Genomic DNA, 21,844 nt, shown 5'->3' on the forward strand with positions numbered 1-21,844 from the left:
GGTCTACTCCTGCCCAAGGCAAGGGGTGTTATAGCAAGGTGACCTTTAAGGTCCCTTCCAATCCAAACTATTCTATGAATTTACACTCTGAAAAACTCCATAATCGAGGAGCCCTTACTTAGGACAAACCTATGAACTTCTGCATTACATGACTGTAGATACCATTAAAAAAGGAGTTACTATTCTACTGCGCACCCATCACAATGTCTTGTTGGCTACTGGATTGCCAACAGATTACTTTGGCTGTAAAAACTGAGACAACTAAGGACACTAGAAGTAATCAACCGAGTTTGATTAGGAAAGCACACTGTGAAATGGTAACTCCTCTGAATAATACCCCAAACATAATACCCTCTTAAATACCCTAAACAGAAAATAAAGAGCCTAATTTTAGTTTAAAGAAAAGCAATTTTTTCCAATTCAAACAGTACACAAAAACTAGACTGCTATCCCTTCCATAGCTGCCATCCAGGATTATACCAAGTGCCCAGGAAAGCAGGCACAGAGAAGTGGGTCCATGTATGTGCAGAGGGAGAGAAGAAAGGGCTGAAAGCATCGTTAGAAGTTTAGAAAAATCCTACAAATACCCAAGTATATTTCCTTCCCTAAAACTTCCTTTTCCCAGGTAGTTTCTGCGATAAAGACCTTCACAGACAATTAACTTCCAGGACGATTTATCAAGTCATAAAACATTATCTGTGGTCACCTCTACTACAAATTTGTGCACACTTGACAGTGTTTCCCAATAGGGCATAAGATTCCGCAGTTAATCTGAGAACCCTCCATGAAGTTGAAATTGAACAGTTTCTGCGGAAGTCTATTGGAGATGGAGCACTCACAGTGATCTGTTCTTGCAAAAAATCATGAGAACCACAGACTTTAGGTTTTTCCATATGACGTATCATTCTAAACACGGGATAAACAGTGCAATAGCCCAAGCAGAAAGATCTTAACTTGTTCCCTGGTATATACTCCGTAAGTCACAAGAAACTGATTTATTTTATCTACCTCGTAACACATCTTCCTTTCTGCCTTCTCATACTCACGCATCTAAAATACTGAACAGACATGAACACATTTCTGGTACTTACACCGGGAACTTGAGAATGATCAATTAGTCAAGACGCGAAACAAGCAGTGAAAAGACAGCAAGCTACTTCAGACCATCAAATAACTAACTGGCCTGGCCTTTAAAAGCCACGCACAGCGTTGGTAGGCTAACACTGCACAGCAAAACAGCAGGTTTTGACAGTTAAAACTGCAGACAAAAACTAACTCTACATTGAAATATACAGTTTATTTTCTCAAAGTCAAGCAATACCACTTGTCAGTAGGTAGGTGTTAAGTGTCAGGCAGGAAAACTGTACATTTTCACTCTGGGCTGCAGGATCCAAACAGTTGGAGAAACATAGTGGAAATCTTTCACTATACAAAGAGATGTAGAATTCAGAACAACGTAAGGTGAAGAAACAGCCATCCCCAGGATGCCAAAGGCAAAACATTAGCACCAGATTTTTTTTCAAAAAGCAACAGTATAGCTATTTACAGATTTACATGTAACAATGGGAGGCAACCATCTTCAGGTTCCCAGGGTAAGAGATTTTCAACACAGTTTAAAAAAGGAAAGGAGAGGATGGTGTCTACACAGCTGTTCTGTGAAAAGGATAATATATATATAGCATTCACAATATTGCTACCTTTTATCAGAAAGATCTAAATCAAAGTACTGTATACAAACACATTGTAATTATATTATTATTCACATTTCACATACACATTTCAGAGTAACCACAATATGTAAAATTTTTAAAATGCCACAGATAAAACAATGCACAATTTTCTCCAAGCTAAAAGACAAGCATAATTTATTTGGGAATTGTTTAGTTTTGGGTTTGTTACGGTTAAGGGATAAGTTTAAGGACAAAGGGATCACTTGTCCTAGGAACATAGCAGCAAATAACTGTGAGATGCCAGAGACTACATTTCTAAACTACGAGGAAGAAACTAAGGTCAGCTGTAGGTCTTGTAAAACAGTAGCTCCATTCGACCCCAACTGATACACGTCAACATAATTTCATTAAAGATTTGGTCCATGTATACCGAGTAGTGCACTACACGGGAGGCAACAGTCCTTTTAATGTTTGCACTTGTCTGTAAAGGAACTGGTTCCAGAAGATTTTTGCTCTCCGTTTCCCCAACTCGCAAGGAGTTCACTGATCAGCACCTCTCCAGTTCTCTCCCCGCAAGAGACACGATTCAGGTAAGAAGGACAGAAAACCTTTTGTGAAAGCTGCCACTGAAGGAATAGTGGGGAGAATTATTTTCTCTCTCTTTTCAACACTTAACTACTTGTATTTTCAACCTGCTTAGCTACAGACTGGCATTCACATCCGCCTCGTAAATAGCTTCTTGTTGGGCAACCTGTTTGTCTACGGAGAAAGAAATGTTTTCCGTACTACAAAGTAAACGGCACATACACAGAGTCACCAAGACTTTCCTTTGCCTGCAAAACTTCATCTTAACGTGGAACTTGACATTTAGACACTACAGAATTTCTCTGTAGGAATCTGAGCAAGTCAGCGTAGCATACTGCTGCGCTAAAACATGAGTTAGCACTTCTTTTCAGAGCTACTGGAAATCATCTGTTTTAAGCCAGTGGCAGTATTACTAGAACACAACCAGTAATCTGATACTGTGAGCTACCATCTTCTCATTTATCATTGTGCAACGGAAAAAATAACCAAACAAAACCCACTTATGTTCACAGTTACAAAGCAGAGTCGCTCCAAGTAACACAGTATTTACACAGCAGAAGTTGTTTATATTGCATTTGGTAGTCTGAGAAAGAGGAAAGAACGCAAGTCATTATGTAGGTCAACTTCAACTTCAGTACAACTTAACTGTCTATATAAAAACATCACAATATTGAGCACTCAGAAGAAATACAGAAGCAGTGTCCTTAGTCTACATTTATTTTCATAAAGTGTAGCCGTTTTGGGGAAGGAAGAATAAAATCATGCATAAAAAGCACAAGAAAGAGCAAATGAGCTTTCTAAATAATTTAAATGAGAAATGTTTTGAATAAAATCAGCACAGTACTTCCAGCCTGTTTCTTAAATCAAGTACAACTCAGTGAAGAAAATTACTTGCATTGCAGTAAGAGGGTGTACAACTACATCTTGCAATATAATTAAAAACCCCCAAATCTTCAGCAAGATAGCTGTTAGGTGATTTGCAAGCTTGTGTAAGTGTTTAACTGAGACTGATTGTAAAGTTATTTTCTGCAGGGGGAAAGTGCCATCCTATATACAATATTACAAAAAAGTGTCTGATGCCACAGGATCAGTGACACTACATTTCAGCAATCTGAATATATTAGCTATAAGACGCACGCTTCCCCTATTTAATGTGTCTTTAAAAAAAAATAAAAAGCCATTAAACTTAGAGCTTCTAAATTTGTGTGCATTCATAAATTGCTGTTGGGTTTCCCAGCAGTCTGTACAGCATCTGAACATAAAGAAAGTATACAACCTATTCTAAAAACCATTGTTGTTTGCATGCACAACTGCCACAGAATTTCAACTTACTGTGCAGAAAAGTTAAGTCTATCCTTTTCTGTGGAGTTTTCTGTAAGTTAAGCAATGAGAAACAGCTGTAGAGTCCAGCAATAAAAATGTGTTCTAAAAAATTAAATATATCATCCCAAAAAAACCCAAAAGAGAGCATTATTGCTGTTAAGCAAGTCATTTTTCTCTTGCGCACTTGTTTCTCTAACAGACACTCAGACAAGCCAAGATACTCATTTGTATACTTGGAAACTCCCTCATCCCTTCCTTCGTTCCCGTTTTTCACATCCTTGGTCAAATTCAGTCCTCTTTATTTGAGCCGTTCAGGTTGGAGGCTATCGGTCAAACACTTCAGTTGCTCTTCCCCCAGCTTGATCTTGTCCTCAAGCTCGCGCTGCTCAATGATGAGGGCCGACTTCATTTTTACAAAGTGCTCATAGTCTGCTAAGTTCTCCTCACTCAGGTAGTTTGCCAAAATGTCAAAGACAATGCGCTCTCGACGATCCAGGTTTTCCTTCAGTTCCTTTGCATCTTCGTGTTGCTGGGTCAGCAGCTTCTGCTTCTCTACCAATGTCCGCTTAGGAGAAAAGAAAAACAGTTAAAAATTCACTGGGTTCACTAAGTTGAGAGAACAGCTTCAGTGTTTAAGTCTCAGGTCTGTTTAATCTGCAAAGACTTTCCTGAATACTTGAGAGGTGGAATAGTATTGCTCCTTAAAGTTTATTCTAATAAAACACATTAACAAACAGGAAAAAAATGTAGTGAATCAATGAAAGATGCACCATTAATTTCTGTTGGCCTCAACAGCAAGAACTTCAAAGATTACTTTACTATTTAACAGCTCAAAATAGTTATATAAAATACAGTTGTCTGAGAAACATATAAGCTCTCCAAATTAAGACTTCTCTCAGCAATGTCTTCCAACTCCAATACGCAGCACTGAACTTCCACACTGAAACAGCAGTGCTTAGAGAAACCATAAATCGACTAATTAGCAGAGTAATTTGTTTTTACACAGCTCTTGACACTGCAGTATTTGACAGTTCTGCTGCAATCTGCATGGCTTCTCCAAGAGACGAGCAAGAGCAAGAGTTGGGACAAGAGAACTGGAGGGAAGTAGAAAACAAAACAAAACAGCATTTTCCCAAAGGGCTGTAAACTTTCTGCTTTGTGCCCTCACAAGAGACAAAACAGGAAAAAGGGAGGTTGACTGGAGAAACACGCAAAGACAGAGGACAGGAGCTACATCCCATTCACGTGTATGTATGAGCATGAAGGGTGAGGTACATCTCATCCAACTTCAACTGTCTACACAGTAGACAGCCACACCTAAATCACTCAGCTACTCTCCTTTAGCAATATATGGAAAGAAACAGGAGCATTGTTAATATGACCTATTTCAGATGTCTGCCTAGAAGCAATTGCCTTTTTCCAGCGACGGAACATGGCTGGCCTACTCTGACGTCAAGAATTCCTGTACAGACTTCTGAACTTAATTAAAAAGTGCCCCTGAGAGGTATCACTCCATAACTTTTAACTTTGCTTTAGAGATTCATTTTCTTTGAGAACTTATGTCTTCAAATAAACCACAGTCTGTTCAAATAAATGTGTCCATTTTTTTTTCATTTGGACTTCACGTTAAATCACACATGCTATAATAAGCCTAAAGGATTTACAGAAAAGTGCTTTTGTAGACTACAAAATAGAGTGTTTTCAAGATGGAAGTATGAGACAAAGGGGGATACAGAGCAGCAAGCTTTAATAGACCTATCTGTCAGAGTTGCACATGTATCCTGGGCTGCCTCTTTTTCTACAGACAGCACAAAGCTCGCAGACTTGCGCTCTCCATGTACTTAAAATACACAGCCTAGATTAACTCAGGATTCAAGACGGCCATGGAAGACAAGTCACAGAAATCATGCATTATTAGAAGAACCACAGTTTAATCTTCCTTTGAGTTTATGCCAGGGGAAAAAATCCCGCTGCAAGTTGCAAGCAGAACTATCTGCTGTAAAGAGATGGAAGTACCAGTCTCCTAAATTCACCAGGGGAGCTAGGAGCCAAGTCCAAACTTGGGAGTGAAACTAAACCGCTTCCCAGCGCAGTCTTGCAACTGGAAGAACTAAGACAGAATTGATGAACACGAGCAGGCATATATCAACCAGCTGGTAGCTCAGTTGTAAAGTTATCTGCCTAATAACCTTGGAATGAAACATCTCTGGTTTTAAGCCATTTTCTATCATTGTCAACAGACACAAGAACAATCAAATATTTAGTCCTTCATAACAATCCCTGAGATTTAAGTTGTATGGTTTCTTCTTACCAAGTCAATGGCATGACTTTAAGATGAACATGAGTAACCTGACAGTTTAAGGAAAGTAAATACTACTTTCATTATGAACTTTGCATGACACCTTAGTATCTCTGCCCTTGTGGAGGCTTAAGGAATACCTCAGAAGTGTGATGCAGAAAGGTAGAAGGCAAACGAGATACATCTTGAATTTGTTTTTACCTCTGTCAAAGATGACTGAAACCAAAAAGCCTGTTTTGAAGGGTAAAGCGAAACTCACTGCAGGCTCAAGACACCATTCTTGAGGATGTTCTTTAAGCAATGGGTAATGGCCCACTAGGCCTAAAGGTGTAAATGATGTCAGATGGCTTCATCTGATCAACTTCAACCAACTGAAGCCCAGCAGAGCACAGAAGGGTTTTTTACAGTTAGCACTGCTCTGAAGCCCCCGTCAAACACAGGCCATCTGAAGCTCCTCCGACAGAAAAATCTTTGTGTCTTTCTATTGAGAGTATTTCTCAAGAATTGTTTGCTGCTTTGAACCACAGCGATATGAAGGAGGACTCCCTTCAAGTATTTGACTTCCCAGCATCCAGTTCCTAAACTACTATTCCTAGTACTTGTCCCTAGTCTTAGAATAATAAGTCTTGTGGGTCTAGGCACCTGATCACACCTGCGGACTGCTGGTTCAGCGCTTTAGGGTTCTCAACACAGTCTGGCTTTGATAGATAAGGAAAGTAATGAGAAGACACTGGTCTTGCTGTGTGGAAGCAAGGGGGCTGGCAGCTATTTCAGATGAAGCCCCTTTCAGAAGTTAAAGTTGAAATACCCTGTAGTGCTCCTTGCGGCAAAAGAGACCTATGACAAAGCATCTAATAGAATATTAGTTCAGCAGTGATTACTTCTATGCTGACAGACTGTTTATTTAGAAAGCCTGCTGAGCTGTTGGTGGTTCCTAGAAAGTGCAAAACTATTAGAGTAATGTTTATTAGACACCATCAGCTTCAAAAAACAAAATTAAAAAATCAGTGATCACTAGGGATATGATCCCCAGGGATGGAAGTAATCTCCCCTGTTTTGTTTATATGGTACGTTAGTACAAAAAATACCCAACAGCACAAAACACCAGAGGACAACCAAAAAAGCCACACAAGCCAGTCTAAAGTCAAAGATAAGTACATGCAACCCTACACGCATTGTCTTTATAGTCAAAGTACCTGGGGACTTGATTCATCTGAAAAGCATCTCTGACCAACACTTTTAGATATATGTCTGATGTTAGTAGGACAAGACTTTCGTGTCAGTGCACGAGAAGATGAAGGGGGATGAGAATGTTGGATTTCTATCGGTCTAAATTTGACAGCAGAGCACACAGACAATTTCTGATTGCCCTTACTACACCACCTACTCATCTTTTTCCTTTTCCACACCTAGCCAATAAGCTATTTTTATCACAGCTCTCAAACTGTATTTCCTATATGCTCATATAATCTGGTAGCTCATTCCCAGCTCACACTCCCATTTTTGAGCCCACTAGGCAACTGCAACCACATTTAGAAAAAGAAATCTAAAGAAGGATTAAATTTCTTTCAGTTTCAGAAGCTTTGATCTGCCCTCTAATAAGCTGTCAAATACCTTCCCTTTGCCTCAGTTGGAGAGGGGTCTGGACAGCCATTAAACAAGTATGTTTGGCAGCAGCTAGGGCCAAACAGCAAAAACACAGCTTCAGACTAGTCCCAGCACTTACCGGTTGTTATTGGTGAAACAACGAAGCACACTGAAGAAACACAACATGAATCCACATCCCGTGGAAAAAATTCTGTTACAACACTTAGGTGAACTGCTGGCATTTCAGTCCCAGATATAAACCAATAATCCCACTTCACATTCATTTGTCTGTAGAAGATAAACTCACTTGACGCATACCCGCCCCTCATCCTCCCTATTGATTTTAGCCTTTAAGTTTCGCACATGTCTACATCTCTCCTGTATCACCAGGTATCTGTTTCCTAGCTAAGGCCTGATGGGATCTGGAGCTAAACAAAGTGCTGCCAGCAGAGGTGGGGTCCAATGAGTAAGAGCACCTCAAACACTCTCAAAATTTTCACATCTGCTGGGATTCCTCCATGTCACTACCAGACTATTCTGGTTGGGTAAAATATGTCTTCTACTGAGAAATTATTTTTCCAATGCTTTCCTTCTTCCCTTTATTTTTTTTAAGATTTGTCCTTCTGTCATTTCTTGCTCTGTGCCTTGCTAGGCATTGTGGAGGAAACTGTACTAGATGAGAAACATTTTCTTTGTTATAGATTTTTATCAAGATCCTTGTTGAGTACAAACAAGCCTGTAAGCTTTCTGCATTACAGCACAGTGACACTCCTTTTCCCATCTTAGATTGTTAGAATACTTCTGTTTGCCTCCTTTTTATGCTCTTATCATTAGTTCCCCTCTTTCTTTAAACTTTTGCCAAGAAGTCTGTTTTGCAGTATGTTGCACCCCAAAACACCACTTTTTCTCATCAAGCCACTTTTAGTATTCTAAGCAAAAGCAACGCAAAGAGAAAAGTTTTAAGAAATCCAAAGTAAATGGCCTTATGAGATTTATCCATTCACTACCCCTCATCTTGAGCTCCACAATTTAGATCAACAGAACCAAGCAAAAACCTCCACACCAGGTTCACTAAATGTAGTGATATTATTATATATAATAATAATAATAATTATATAATATATATTATATATTTCTCACCCGTTCTTCCGGAGAGGTACTTTCATCCAGGTTATTAAGAGCATTTTCCACCCGGGCCAGACGACCCGATAGTGACAGCAGGAGGTTGACCACTTTGTCAAGGTCGCCGATAAACATCTTGAATTTGTCGAATTCATTTGGTTTGCAGACTTCTTTCACAATGGCTTCTACCTCCTCCCCCAGTATATTGTTTGCTTGGATGTCTTCAAGAAGCGTCTCCCGTGCTTCCCTCAGCACCTGCAGCTTCCTACTAATACTGTCAATAAGTTCTTGCTGTGGAAAATAAAGGAGATAAGAATTTATTAGTGCTACTGCATTTTTCCCCACTTCTGAAAGTCATGCCAGAAATCCAGCATTTTAATACATTGAAACTCCTGTGTGGCTTTGAAATATGAGTGCATTACAAATAAATACATATCTAAGCATATGTCTAAGGTCTATACCTCTGGACTCAAGGGTTCAGGACGTAGGTATACGATGCTCAGCTTGAGACCTTTGTTAAATTTACCTTTGTGGCAAAAGATGAAAGACTTCCACCCCTCAAGCAAGCATTCCTGCTTCTTTGAACAGCTTCAAAGCTTTCTATGGAACAGCATAAAGTACAGTGCATCCTTTTCTAAATACCAGGTCCATAATACCTTTCCGAAGAGCTATGCTTAGGAAGATAAACAGTATCAGGAAAGCATTCCTGTATTTTCCACATGATGCAGTTAAAACTAGGGCACTGTCTAGCTTCTTCTTCCTTTCCATGTAATATTAGCATCCCTCCAATAGCAGTCTTTCCACTCTCAGAAAATCTTAGTGTTAACGCTGCCTTACAACATTTCTGTAGGGAAATCCTAATCCCTGTGGCACAGAACAGGGAACAAAATCTACTTCTGTATCATATAAAGCAGCTCTGTGCGAAGCTGCGCAAAGTGGCTCTGCCGAAGGACTGAAAAAGCATCTTTGGCTGCCAACGTCCTATGCCAGGCGAATATACCACCTCATCTGCAGTTTTTCGGGGTTTCTGTAGTATAATCCCTGGGATGCACATGCCCTGGCTTAGAAAAAGCATGTCAGGTGCATCACCAGCTGAGCCAGACCAAGAGCCCAGATCTCCTCCCTCAGTGACTGGTATTCCATTTGTGCTGCCCAGCTACCTCCTTGGGCAAGAGGTCTTGCTTCTTACACGTCCACCAGCTTTCACTTGTGCACAAGGGGTGGAAGTCAGTTCAGCTAGTTGTCTACCCTTACATGAGATGAATCACACCCTAAAAATGCCTCATTTAAATGTAGATGCCTATTTAGTACTCAGCCAACTTCAAGTAAGAAAAATTCCCAAAGCATTCAGTGCCATTTCTAGAAAATTATATCCTTTAAAACAGTCATTATTTCACAGTACCTCTTCAATTTTTGTTGAAAAAAATTACTCATTACATTCTTTAGGAACTCTGCTTTCTAAATGCAAGTCTGATTACAAGCCTTACTGAGAAACATGCCGATAGCAGCTACTGCTGTCAGACACCACTGAACAGTCATCACCAATTTATTTTTGGGAACAGAAAAACCCAGCAACAACAAAAAAGTCTGCCATCTTAACAGAAAGCAACTACACTTCGAAAATTTAACAGCCTTTTTGAAGGTAGAAATTCAACACACGGATTATCCAGGCCAGTTTTCTCCTTTTTGATTTAATATACTCAGGCCAGGTTAATCTGGATTTGGGTTATCTGTTAGTCTGGGTGCCCAAAAGATTAAGGTAGTAAGCAGTTCTACAGATGCCTGCTTTACTGACTGATTAATCTGCAGGATTTGACTTTTTCTCCCCCTTCTCTCAATGCAAAAGCAGTTTGATTTGGATTATGTAGGTCACAGTGCTACGCTCTCATTCCCCTCAGATGACATGCGCACGCACAATGCTGCTGTTTTACCACCCGAAACACAACAAGATACTGTTGTGCTCTATGTAACTATCTTGAGTTTTTCGCTTCTGCAGCTGGGCTGTGACTTTCTTGGATGAAAAAAAGCCGTATGAGCACTCAAAGCTTACCAACATGGTCTGACAATCCAGATCAGCAGTCTCATAAAGTTTCTTTCTTTCAAAAACAACAAAAAAAGCTATTTTCCCAGTAGCATCCTATTTAGATGTCCTCGACCAGCTGAAGCTAGCCTCTAAAGGACCGCTTTTGCAGGTGAGGTGGCCATAAGTACTCATCCCTTTTTAAGACTGTCATATTTATTAATAATTGGGTTATGATAACTGATTGCTTCCTATCCAGATGAAGCAGCCTTTGGATGCAGGAACTGTGAGCTCACTACATGCTTTTGCTAACCAGCAGAAAACCTGTATCGTGTTCAGTATCTACTGAGCCAAAAGAGCTCCAATCTACATCTTGAAACTGGCAGATGAATAATTTATAGCTGTGAATTACGTACCAGTAAACAAGAAAACAATAAAACCTCAACTTTTCCCAGTAACTCTTGCTGATCTGACAGCAACACAGAAAGCAGCTCAGCAGAGTGTTGATCAGGTGGTTCACTGCTTGGCATGCTTTACATAAATTACTCTGCTTTCAGCGCATCATCCCATTTCACATGAAGTTCAGGCCTAAAACCAGAATAAACTTGGTATTCTTCAATTATTTTTACACTCTTCAAGAGTTGCTGAAACTTTCCTAAAGGCAAAGGGGACACTTACTACTCAGCCACACATGGATTTGCCTTACTACATAAAACACTCCCGTAGCGTCTTCAACATCTGTTCAATATTTTATAATTGTGGTTAACCTACATTAAATTCAGTATATGAGACACATACATTGCATTCCTGCTAGCTGGGAATACAGGGAACAGCCCAAATTAAAAAAAAAAAATAAAATTAATGACTGTATATGAAATTCCTATACTTATTTCAAAAGAAAAAAAAACACCACACATTTCTGGTTTGCAGAGCAGAGAATGACAAATATTACAATAATTCCACAGTGGACTGCAATTAAGATATCTCGTAACAGAACTGACCAATTTCTAGGAATCAAGGAACAGGTTCTGGGCGTATGCCTCCTCTAAAATAACTGAAGTCATAAAGTGTACCATTAAAGTGTTCAGGTCCTTAATGATCCCTTGCTGAACTGTTGCCAAATACACAAAGCTAGGCCAAGTTATATATTCTGGTTGTTTTATAAAGATGCCTTGACCCACTTACCACAAGTTTTGTATGTTTTCTGACAAGATCCAAGATGAAAGCCCACTGAACTGAGTGCTCACATCCTACCGTGTGTGGAGGAGCAGGGAGAGAAGTAAGCAGCAATGTGTGCATGCCTACGACAATACATGTATTCAGACAAGATGATGGGGGAGCTCTGCTAAAAGCTCTTCATGAACTACTTCCTATCTCACATCATTAGTGGTGTATACTGGAGCTGGGGGGGGATGGAGGGAGGACTACGTAAAGAGTAAACATGGTTTTCCTGTTAACAGATACCTACACGAATAAATGGAACTTTTGCTTATAAAAGTTTCAGTATTTAGTTTGTTGGGCAAACAAGAAAGGTTTAATTTTAACAACCCTCCACACATACACTCCATAATTAATGAAAAGGAAACTAATTCTAGCAAAAACAATGAACGTGACCATTGTGTGGCATCAGATAAAACCAAATTATTCCAAATGTATTCCAAATGCAGTGAAATCCTTAATTTGTCTAAGTAGTACAGCTGTTGGATTCAGTGGCTGTCTGGCGAGAGGGTAAGGGCAGCTCTCCCGCTGCAGCCACACCATGCCCCCGGCAACACACATCACATTGACCTGTGCGACAACCCAGTGAGGGCAGAGTGAGGGAGGGGAGGCTGAGGGAGAAAAAAATACAGAGGGTGGTAACAGGAGACACTACAGCCCCCTGAAATGCATCCAGTCCTGCACTGAACCAGAAGTGTGAATGTCCTAAGAAATCTCATTCTCGGAGACTAAATACATTCCTACTATTTAATTAAATGACATTTCTTCAGGACTGGATTACCAAATGCACCCTGGCAGATGATTATTAAGTAGAGAGCTGACTTTAACAGGAAAGATTTGCACACCATTGCATTACTGGCTTAGGAAAACAGAGTTAAACTGCATCACTTTAATTGATCAAACAAGGCCATTTCCTCCAGCTTATCCATACTGGGAACTACAATTAACATATTTTGTGCCAAATCACTAGTGAGATGAGTGTGATCATTTTAAGGTAGAACAACATCTTCTCAAAGCACAGAAATGTCAGTATATCACCATTTTAATACCTAGGGAATTATGTTGACCTTAGGTCAGAAATAAAACACCATATGATGGGGACGAACAAAAGTGAAGAAGACTGCCTCCCTTGTGATGAGTAACTTCCACTGAATCCACAATCACTACTGTTATTAATTTGAGAGGTAGGGGAAATAGAGGGCAAAATGGTTTGTTGCTCATGAAAACAAATGAAAAAGAAAAAGCTGTGGGGGAGTGTGCATGTTCCTTCTCTCTCATGACAAACCCAAACCCTGGACCTAAATTTCAAAAATACGGAGCAACTAAAACCACCACAAGTTAAAGTGGGATACGTAAGCACTAGTGTTTGTATATAAGAAGTGACAGAAATACACTAGAATCTCAAATGGAAAACCATATTTGAAAATAAACTCAAAACATCTCCCCTTGGGATCTTCCAAAACGTGTATCAAGCTGCAAAAAGCACCTAATATCCTAAATTCACAGTTGGACACTTAACAACACACCCCTCCTCCCCTTAAAAAAACAGACTGATTTTCCAAGTGATCCTGTATATCTCGAAGGCCTTTTATTTAGGGGTGTTTACCTAGCAAATTCACAGTTAATGAAATGCATGCAACCGACAGCCTCCTGTTACACTTTTAGAAATGTCTTTTACCTTCTTTTCTGACAAGTCATGATCCAGCTCATCTTCAGAATCATCCTCGCTCTGCTGCTGTTGCTGCTGCTCCTGCATGTCCTTCATTTTAATCAGTAGCTCTGCTTTCGGTGCAGATGTGCTGTAGTAAGTAGAATTGGTTGTCAGGGAGATGGCAGATGGCGTGCTCTGCTCCTCTTTCCTGGTAAAAAGTCAAAACTTTCATTAACTACCTTGACATCCTAATCACTAAAAAGAAAGGACAATCTTTTAGAGTCATTATTTCACCAAGCAAACAGGGAGTTCAACAGAAAGCCATTACTTGTAGAAATAGGATAAATAAATACTGGTTGTGAAGAAAATTTGTATGAACTCAGCACATGTCCACCAAAAGCTAACAGTGAAGTAGTGCAGAAGACCTTTCACCATTACAATGAGTGAAATGGATCTAAGGTATCTCAGCTGGAAACAAAATGTAAAGTTACATTTTACTAAGTAGTGCAAAGATCTCAGCGTCATAGAGAATATCCTTTCAGACAGCCAAATGTGGGATACTACAAAGTAAGTATTTATCTTTTTGGTTGTGTAACTACACATGAACTTCTCAAGAAGTCTGCAACTTAATTTGATAATTCATATCAAGAAAACAAAAGACCCACAGAGCATCAACATGGATGGAACTTAATGGCATTTAAATCTTTTCTTACTTTGTTCTCATTCACTCCCAGGAAACACCTCTTGTCCGCTTCAATTTGTCTTTGCAAACTTTCATCACATAAAAAAGGCTAAAATATTGTTCCTTATCTATCCAGCTACTAGACCGTATGATCTTGGTAAAATATCTAATCATTATGAAATGGGAGAAATTAATTACTCCTTAAGTTCTCACCCAAATAGTTTTCAATCAGGTCTTGGGAAACTTTTCATATTGTACACCACTGTTCTTTTCCTGTCATTAACGGTACTGTTAGCAGTACTATGCTTGACTGTTCTAACGGAAATGTCTAAGAAAAGCCCCAAACCTCAACAGCAGGAAGATCCTCACCTTCAGTCCCCTAGGAAAACTGACACTTTGGATAGCAGCTTACAAGGAACCACTGGCCTACAGAAAGTAATACTCACTTCTCCTCTGAGAGTTTTGGAGAAGGAACTTTTGGCAGGAGCTTCCTGCGCTGCTGAGCTTCTTCTAAGAGGTGTTCATCTTTAGGAAATATACCAACCATCAGATCCATTGTTGTTTTTATTTTCACATTAGGATCTAGTATGTCTGCTAGAGATTTATCTCTTCCCACAATCTCTCTGGCTAGTTCCTCTGACTTCCAGTCTTCAAAGGTTTTCTCTTTGGCCTTTACATAGCTGACTGCTGGCATGGCAGCACTGCTGTCCTTCAAGTTGCTCTCCGACTCTTCAGCTGGTTGAGGGTCAGCTGGTTTGGTTCTGGCTTCTGGCTCTGGCTCTACACCTTGCCTGGTGTAAGCACAGAATCGTGAATAGGATTGCTCAGAAGTGCTGAGTGTTTTAATTTGGTCCTTTTCCAAACCACTGGGTAAAGCAGGAGGCTCCATAGTACTGACAAGACTTTGCCGACTCTCTTTCTCTGCGCTGCTCTCAGAATGAACTATCTTGATGGGGACCATTTTTACCGTAGTATTGTTGTCAATAACCCTTTCGATTCTGAAAAATAAGGAAAATTCATCTTTAGAAATGGAAGAATCTTACATCTCAAGTCTTATCTGCACATCAGAGAGGAAGTCCGAAAACGAAAGGAGGTAGCTAAGAGATCTAGGTAATGGAATATTCCTTGAACTGTATCTCGAACCCTAAATCTACATGTTTTCTTTTTTCCCCACACATTTTAGCTTTTGGCCTAACAGGCCGCTTAGCTGCCTGGGGAGTTTGTGATGCCCTCACGTCAATTCCCAGCTCTTCCAAGGGAAGAGATAACAGACCAGATGGAAGCATCCTGCAGGCTAGGCTTTTGCCAAGCTAAAAGAATAACAAATATTCATACATGGAAAACTTGGAAATCATTCAAAATTTAACTACATGATTTTAAAAAAATTTAAATCTGTATTTGTAAAATTTCACACAAGACACATAAGTTTAATAAATAGATCCCAACATAGTGTCCTAGTTTTCTACTTTAAGAATAAAAACCAGCCACTGAAGAGGGTAACACACAATTCTGGATACTCCTTTTAAGGGAAGCTTATAGCAAAAATTCTGTACTGCACAGCACCAAGGGCCACCTTGGACATTCAGTAAGGCAAGCTATTTAAAGAGGAGGCTAACTTAGATTTTCAAATTGGACAATAACATGTTAAATAACATGAGTGAAACATCTGTACTGTATGTAAACCATATAAGAAACTGAAGTCTAGTTTGGTGGTTTTGAGTTTGCAGAAAGTTTAAAATTATTGCCATAATGTGGGTTTGGAAGCTCTACAGCAAGTAAAGGAACATTGCCTCCTAACTAAAGTATCTGGTTCCATCTGGCTGGGTAGCTTGCCGCCTTTCAGATAAGTGACCAAGACATACTACGTCTCTTTTCCTCTTAAGTGTGGGTGTGTCACTTTCCTCAAAAACAAACTTATACTTTGTGCTGTACTTTTCTTTTGTTGGGAATAGCAAAATCTGTTTGACTTCATATTTTTCAGAAGCTGTATCTTATACTTCAAAGGTGTGTTTGCTTCTGAATGAACATGTAGCCTCCCAATAGGTATTTACTTTCCACAAGCGCTTTGCAGACATGCTTTGGCATACGGATCCAACTTTTGGGGCGTGCTTTCCAGCCCATGCTGAAACTCCCCCCCTCCCATTCAGTCAGGTGTTTTCATTCAAGGTGACTATCATTTTAAAGAGCTCATTCCAGTGTCTGCCACTCAGGCCCAGCTCCCTGCCTGCAGGCGTGGGCTCTCCTCCCGCCTGCAGTAAGGCTGGGCAGAAGCCCTGGTCACTGTCACTGATCCTTTCTTTTGTTTGTTTTTAAATAAAGCCCACATCTTTTAGACTCCACCAGACCATGAAGACGAACACGTTTTTGAATTTGAGGGAAATACAAGATGTGTGCATAAGTGTGTGTTGGACAACTAGAAAAAGTGAGTTCACTGCAATTCTCTTCCTAGAATCATAGAATGGTGTGGGTTGGAATGGACCTTAAGGATCATCTAGTTCCAACCCCCCTGCCATGGGCAGGGACACCTTCCACTAGACCAGGTTGCTCAAAGCCTCATCCAGCCTGGCCTAGACTCCGAGTACATTCCTCTCAGCCTAGTAAAAGATTTTTTAGATACTTAAGGCATCATCAAGTCATCTGATTTCAGTCACAGCAAAGACAGTTCAACACCACGTGCTTCAGAAATTCTGTTTCTGTGATCACTATCCTCCTGCTTTCTGAAAGGTTTTCCATTAGTGGAACAACGGAATTAAATTTTGATTTGCAGCAACGCTGCTTGTCGCCATCATGAAGCTTTACTCCAACCATGAGCACAGTCACTCCTTGACCTGAGTCTCTCTTCACTGGAAATGTACTGATGCACTCTTTTCATCTTTAGTATTGGTAAACAGTTGTCTATTGGAAATAGCTGGGTTCTGCAGACCACTGGTATTTCCCCACACTACATTGTTCTACCTAAAATGCTGCAGGAAACCCTGCGCACTCACTCAGTTTATCTTGTTGATAAACAAGACACTTTTCTTTAAGAAGAGTAAAGAGCTACGTGCTGACATCATCAAACATTAGTTGCCCATGGCATGCAAACTGGCATGTCCAAAAGCTCATATGCAAGGAGTCAATAGAAGTAATAAGCCAAATCTAATTAATTGCATATTAAGATAAATCTACTTGACATATTTTACTCATATGAAATAAATACCACATAGTAAATACCATATAGAAGGTTCAGAGGTATGGCCCACATATCTTTCCTTTCCTGCCATACCTGTTTTATTGAGTAATGTAATTATTAACTGAGGACAATACATTATGCAAAAACAAGACCTGTCTGAGCTAAAGAATTTTAAATGTTAACAAAAGATTTGCAGGGTAAGTGAATTATAATTCAGATATGGGCATATAATTAGGCACACCTCAGCGCTCATTTCAACATTAAAGCTTAGTGAAAAGGAAGGGCAAATACAATTAGCTTTCTATGCATCCTTAGTACCTATTCATAAAGCAATACATTAAGTAAGTCAAAGTAACATATTAAGAAAGTCATTATTGTCATCTACCTTTGCAGATAGATGTTAGGGTTCACGTGACATACTGCACTTTTCATAGTAAACTGTATTATTAATTCAAGTTAAAAACATTGCAGGATGAAATACCATTTTTTCCTCTGGTTACAAGAGGAAAAATATCAACGCATGTATAGGAAAAAAAGTGATTCATGTTTTCTGTAAGGCACACTGGAGAACACCATGATTGAGTCTATGCAACCATTTACATTACAACAGAGAAAAGCTATTCCAACTACTTTTGCTCAGAGAAGCAACCTCTGCCTTCATTCAGCTCAGAGGTTTTGTTTTCATTTTTTAACCATGAATTATAGTGCTGAAGGATTTATGAAAACCAAGATTCCTGAGCTTCCTGGAAGAGCTATTATCTTACGGGATAATAACCTTTTATGATGTTAGCAGCGTATGACAGACACGGCAATCAATTAATTCTGAGTTTATTCAGCCTAGGAAAGGACTGGCATGCTCCTGCTGAATCTTCAGCCCCTCTCAACACAAACACTGCTGCGGACCTCTCTGCAGACTACCTGGAGCGCCATGTTTCATCGTAAAAGCAACATGAAAACAGTCATGATTTAGCAGCGTACCTTAGTGTGGGCACTTTCAAAACAGATGTTCTCACAAAGGATACAGGTTTCCCTCCCACATCTGCTTTGTCCCTACTCTGATTCATATTCATATACAGACTCAGGTGTGGGAAATAATAATAGAGAATCTTCTGATTTTGCCCAGACTTACAGTGGAAAATCCATTTGAAACCATCCCTTTCATTTTCTGCTAACTACCAGCTGTAACACCTGAGCAGCACCAGTCAACTAAAAGGAACCACAGACCAATTGAAAGATTTCAATGGTACCAATTGGAATTTCACACAAGTCTTAGGTCTCTTCAGGACATGCTGGGATAGCTCATCCTTAATGAATCCAAAATATGTTTTTTTTTAGTAACGAAAATTAACAGTCAACCATTAATAAGGTCTAACTGGGCAAAAAGTGTTAATAAAATAGTAAAGGAATTACATCTAGTACCTGGCTGGGTTCTCATCCTGTACGGACACAGGAGGTTTATCAGTGAGCTTCTGTGGTGCAAACTGAGGAGAAGGGGACCTTGATGTCTCCATGCCAGCTTTTTGAAGATATCGATACTTGGAAGTTAATGCAGACTCAGACCTAAGGTGTGTTTTTTCTTCTAAGTGCTGACAAACATTCTCCGTGGATGACGCTTGCTGGAGCTGCTGTGGATTAGCACTCTTCAGTTTTCCATTGAAAGCTGCGGGACTCTGACAGAGAGAGGGGTGACTGGCAAATACTTCGGTGGAGCTGGGGGATGAGGACGGAAAGGGCCGGCTGGGCACTACCAGCAGAGATTCAGAAGAGGCGCCAAGCGATGACGTAGAATTATCTGGTTGCCTGTATTTATCTCTTTTAGGTGGCGGTGGCCTCTGAGGAGCAGGTCCACGCTTCTTGTTTAGCGGCGCCGGCTCTACCCTATAGTTTTCCTCTCCTTTGCCCCTGGACAGACAGGAGTAGCTCTCATTCAAGGTCTGTGGCTCAGAGCAGGGAGGTTGAGGCAGGCTGTGATCCTTGCTCTTCTCGTTCACGTTCTCCTGAGAGTATCGGTAATCACTAGGCAACGTCCCAGACCTCCCCCGGCTCTCGTGAGGCAAAACCGCAGGCTCTCGTGCATGCAAAGGTCTGGCAGATGCCTTCCACTTGTGGCCTAAATTCTGGTCCAGCTGATCCCTCTTCTCCCGTGGGTTTTCCCTCAGGGCTCCTGTGTCAGCTTGCCTAGAGAGAAGAACACGTCGTTAGTGCGCTGCTGATTTATTTCCTTCGGCACAAGGCCACCGCATCGATCCAGGATGCTTGAACACCAAGATCACATCCAACACTTAACACCAAATCCTTCAATCTATGGTAACTGTGCAGCACAAAAACATGTTCTCACGTATGGGCACACACGCTGTACCTAATCTAACGTGATGAGTCAAAGCATAATGTCAGGCTAAATTAGGGTACGGAGCGACACAACCTTCGGATAACCCGAGGTGCTGCAGTGTGCGCGGCGTAGTTAAACGCACAGCCCATCTCCAGCGCTGATGTATGTGGAACAGCCGAATGTGCAAACGTTGGCAGAAAATAAAAATGTCTCGAGAAGAGGAATCCTAATACTAAAATTTAATTCTCTTTTTGCTTCAGAGTCAGTAACGAAGTGCAGAAAACAAGTTTCTTCTCTCTGTGCAAAATTAATACTTCAGTGTCATTTTAAATGTGAACTGAATACCATGAACTTTAATTCTGAATCTAGAGGTTGAAGTTTTACATAACTGGTAAAAAATGAAATGAGTGCAAAGAAAACAGTTGCCTAAGCTAAAAAACTGGGAAAAGGAAAATGAACAGCTCCTGAAAAAAAGGCAGAAAATGAAATTTAGAAAGGACAGTATTTTCCAGTCAGGCTTATTTTAAACCTGAACTTCTTTTGCCCTGTCAGCACAAACGACAAAAAATGGCCAAAAAGGCCTTATCTTGGACAGAAATAATTTAGGTTTATTCCAATTTTACACTTTCTAGTTCTTTAGCCAGAAAACAGGCTTTCGCAACTCCAGGTTTGTGCTTTGCCACAAGACACAGTTCATTCGTGCTCACCAGATAAAGACAAAGTGGGAAAGAAATAGAAGGCGGGGGGGGGAAAAAAGTACCTGTGGAGCCCTGAGAGGAGACAGGTTTGCTCTCTGCTTAGAGGAGGCTGAAGAGACACTGTGAGCTTAGAAAAGAAGCTGCAACAGAGAAGTAGAAGGCTTCAGAGAGCTGCTAATATCATTTATGCTACTGACAGCACTGGTCTCTGTATTTTGAAATAGTAACTATTACTATAGTAATAATGCACTGCCCAAGTTTTCTCTTGAGGGCACTGTGAAAGATGCATCTTCCCAGCCTATTTGTAAAGTAAGGTTAACTTGAATTTTCAACATAATCAGGTTAACATTGCTGTACCAGTTTTGAGAGTAAGTCTGTAGGCAGTTAACAACAGTGTGTATGAAAATGAAATTTGAGATAAAGGTTACGTAAGCAGGTTAAAGTTTATAATAAATTCAAGAAGGAAAAAAAATGGAGCTATTACACACTGCATTACTTTTTTAATTAAATTAAAACAAATCCTTAAAATGAAGTATTGTGGGAAGAGAAGTGATTAGATGTGGGTTCTACTATCACACCTATACAATCAAATCACATTCAAAATTATTATTTTTTAGTCCTTGGATCTGTGATGTTTTAGTATTTATGGAAAAAAGTTCTAAAAAAATCTGCACATTGTCACTAAACTGCCTGATGTATGAGATTTTTAATAATTGTACTTTAGGCTGATTTTTACACTTCAGTGATAAAATAGCACTGTACTTCCAAGAGATTTTTTTTTTCTCAATTTAATTCTTGAACAGTCACATACACAATGTCTCTCTCTCATGTGAAGTGTTGAATTTTAAAATCCAAATTTAATGGGTAAATTTTCAATTTAACATGAATGAGAAGCTGAATATTGTTTAAACTCAGATCTCTTCATTTGCTCTTAACTAAGAGCAGTTGGTCCAGACAACTTCAAGTCGTCTGACAACTTCAGAGTCAATTCTGGTTTACGAAATAGCATTTACTGGCTCCTATTTTAGCAATAGACGAAGGACAGTTTTGTTAACTAAAGTGACATAAGGCCAGGAAGATCAACACTACTCAGATTTGGTTACATGGCATCTCTAGAGTCAGCTGGTTTTCCCTCGTGAGTTCGACGTAAGCAGAACCAGGCCTGTAAATAGTTCCACTAATTTTAATGGAAATATTTACCAAATGAACACTGCAGGCCTTAAGTATGAAACACCGTGTTTAAATCAGTGTTTTTCATTGTCTAGATAACCCACGTAGAGCACAATTTTCTCCCTAGTTAACCTGTGTCCAAATATTCTTCAGGCCTCTCTATTCATCTTCACATACATAAGCCAAAACATAAGACAGTGTAACAGCTGCACTTAGGTGCACGGAAGAACCAAGGGCATGGCACAAAACGTCACAAAGACATAAATTACATGCACTACCTCAGCCAGTTTGCAATGTATACATTGAACTTGCATGTGC

The 21,844-nt window shown here is 39.9% G+C and overlaps 1 protein-coding gene across 2 annotated transcripts in view; it reads right to left on the reverse strand.

Moving 5' to 3' along the window:
* Nucleotides 1-3,786: 3,786 nt before the first annotated feature.
* The window catches only part of SHROOM2 (shroom family member 2), a 123,436-nt gene continuing 105,378 nt past the window's right edge, over nt 3,787-21,844 (reverse strand). Inside the window, exons 6-11 of one of the 2 annotated variants that reach the window (XM_086609484.1) lie at nt 20,419-20,496; nt 18,749-19,507; nt 14,604-15,155; nt 13,503-13,683; nt 8,605-8,877; nt 3,787-4,143 (exon numbers count right to left, since the gene is read on the reverse strand). In XM_086609484.1, the coding sequence (XP_086465610.1) occupies nt 3,877-4,143; nt 8,605-8,877; nt 13,503-13,683; nt 14,604-15,155; nt 18,749-19,507; nt 20,419-20,496 (2,110 nt within the window). In that variant the 3' untranslated portion in view covers nt 3,787-3,876. The remainder of the gene's footprint in view (nt 4,144-8,604; nt 8,878-13,502; nt 13,684-14,603; nt 15,156-18,748; nt 19,508-20,418; nt 20,497-21,844) is intronic. The other variant, XM_086609475.1, reaches the window with a different exon arrangement.

Source organism: Tauraco erythrolophus, chromosome 1 (genome assembly GCF_009769465.1).
Source record: "Tauraco erythrolophus isolate bTauEry1 chromosome 1, bTauEry1.pri, whole genome shotgun sequence".
Classification (NCBI taxonomy): Eukaryota; Metazoa; Chordata; class Aves; order Musophagiformes; family Musophagidae; genus Tauraco; species Tauraco erythrolophus.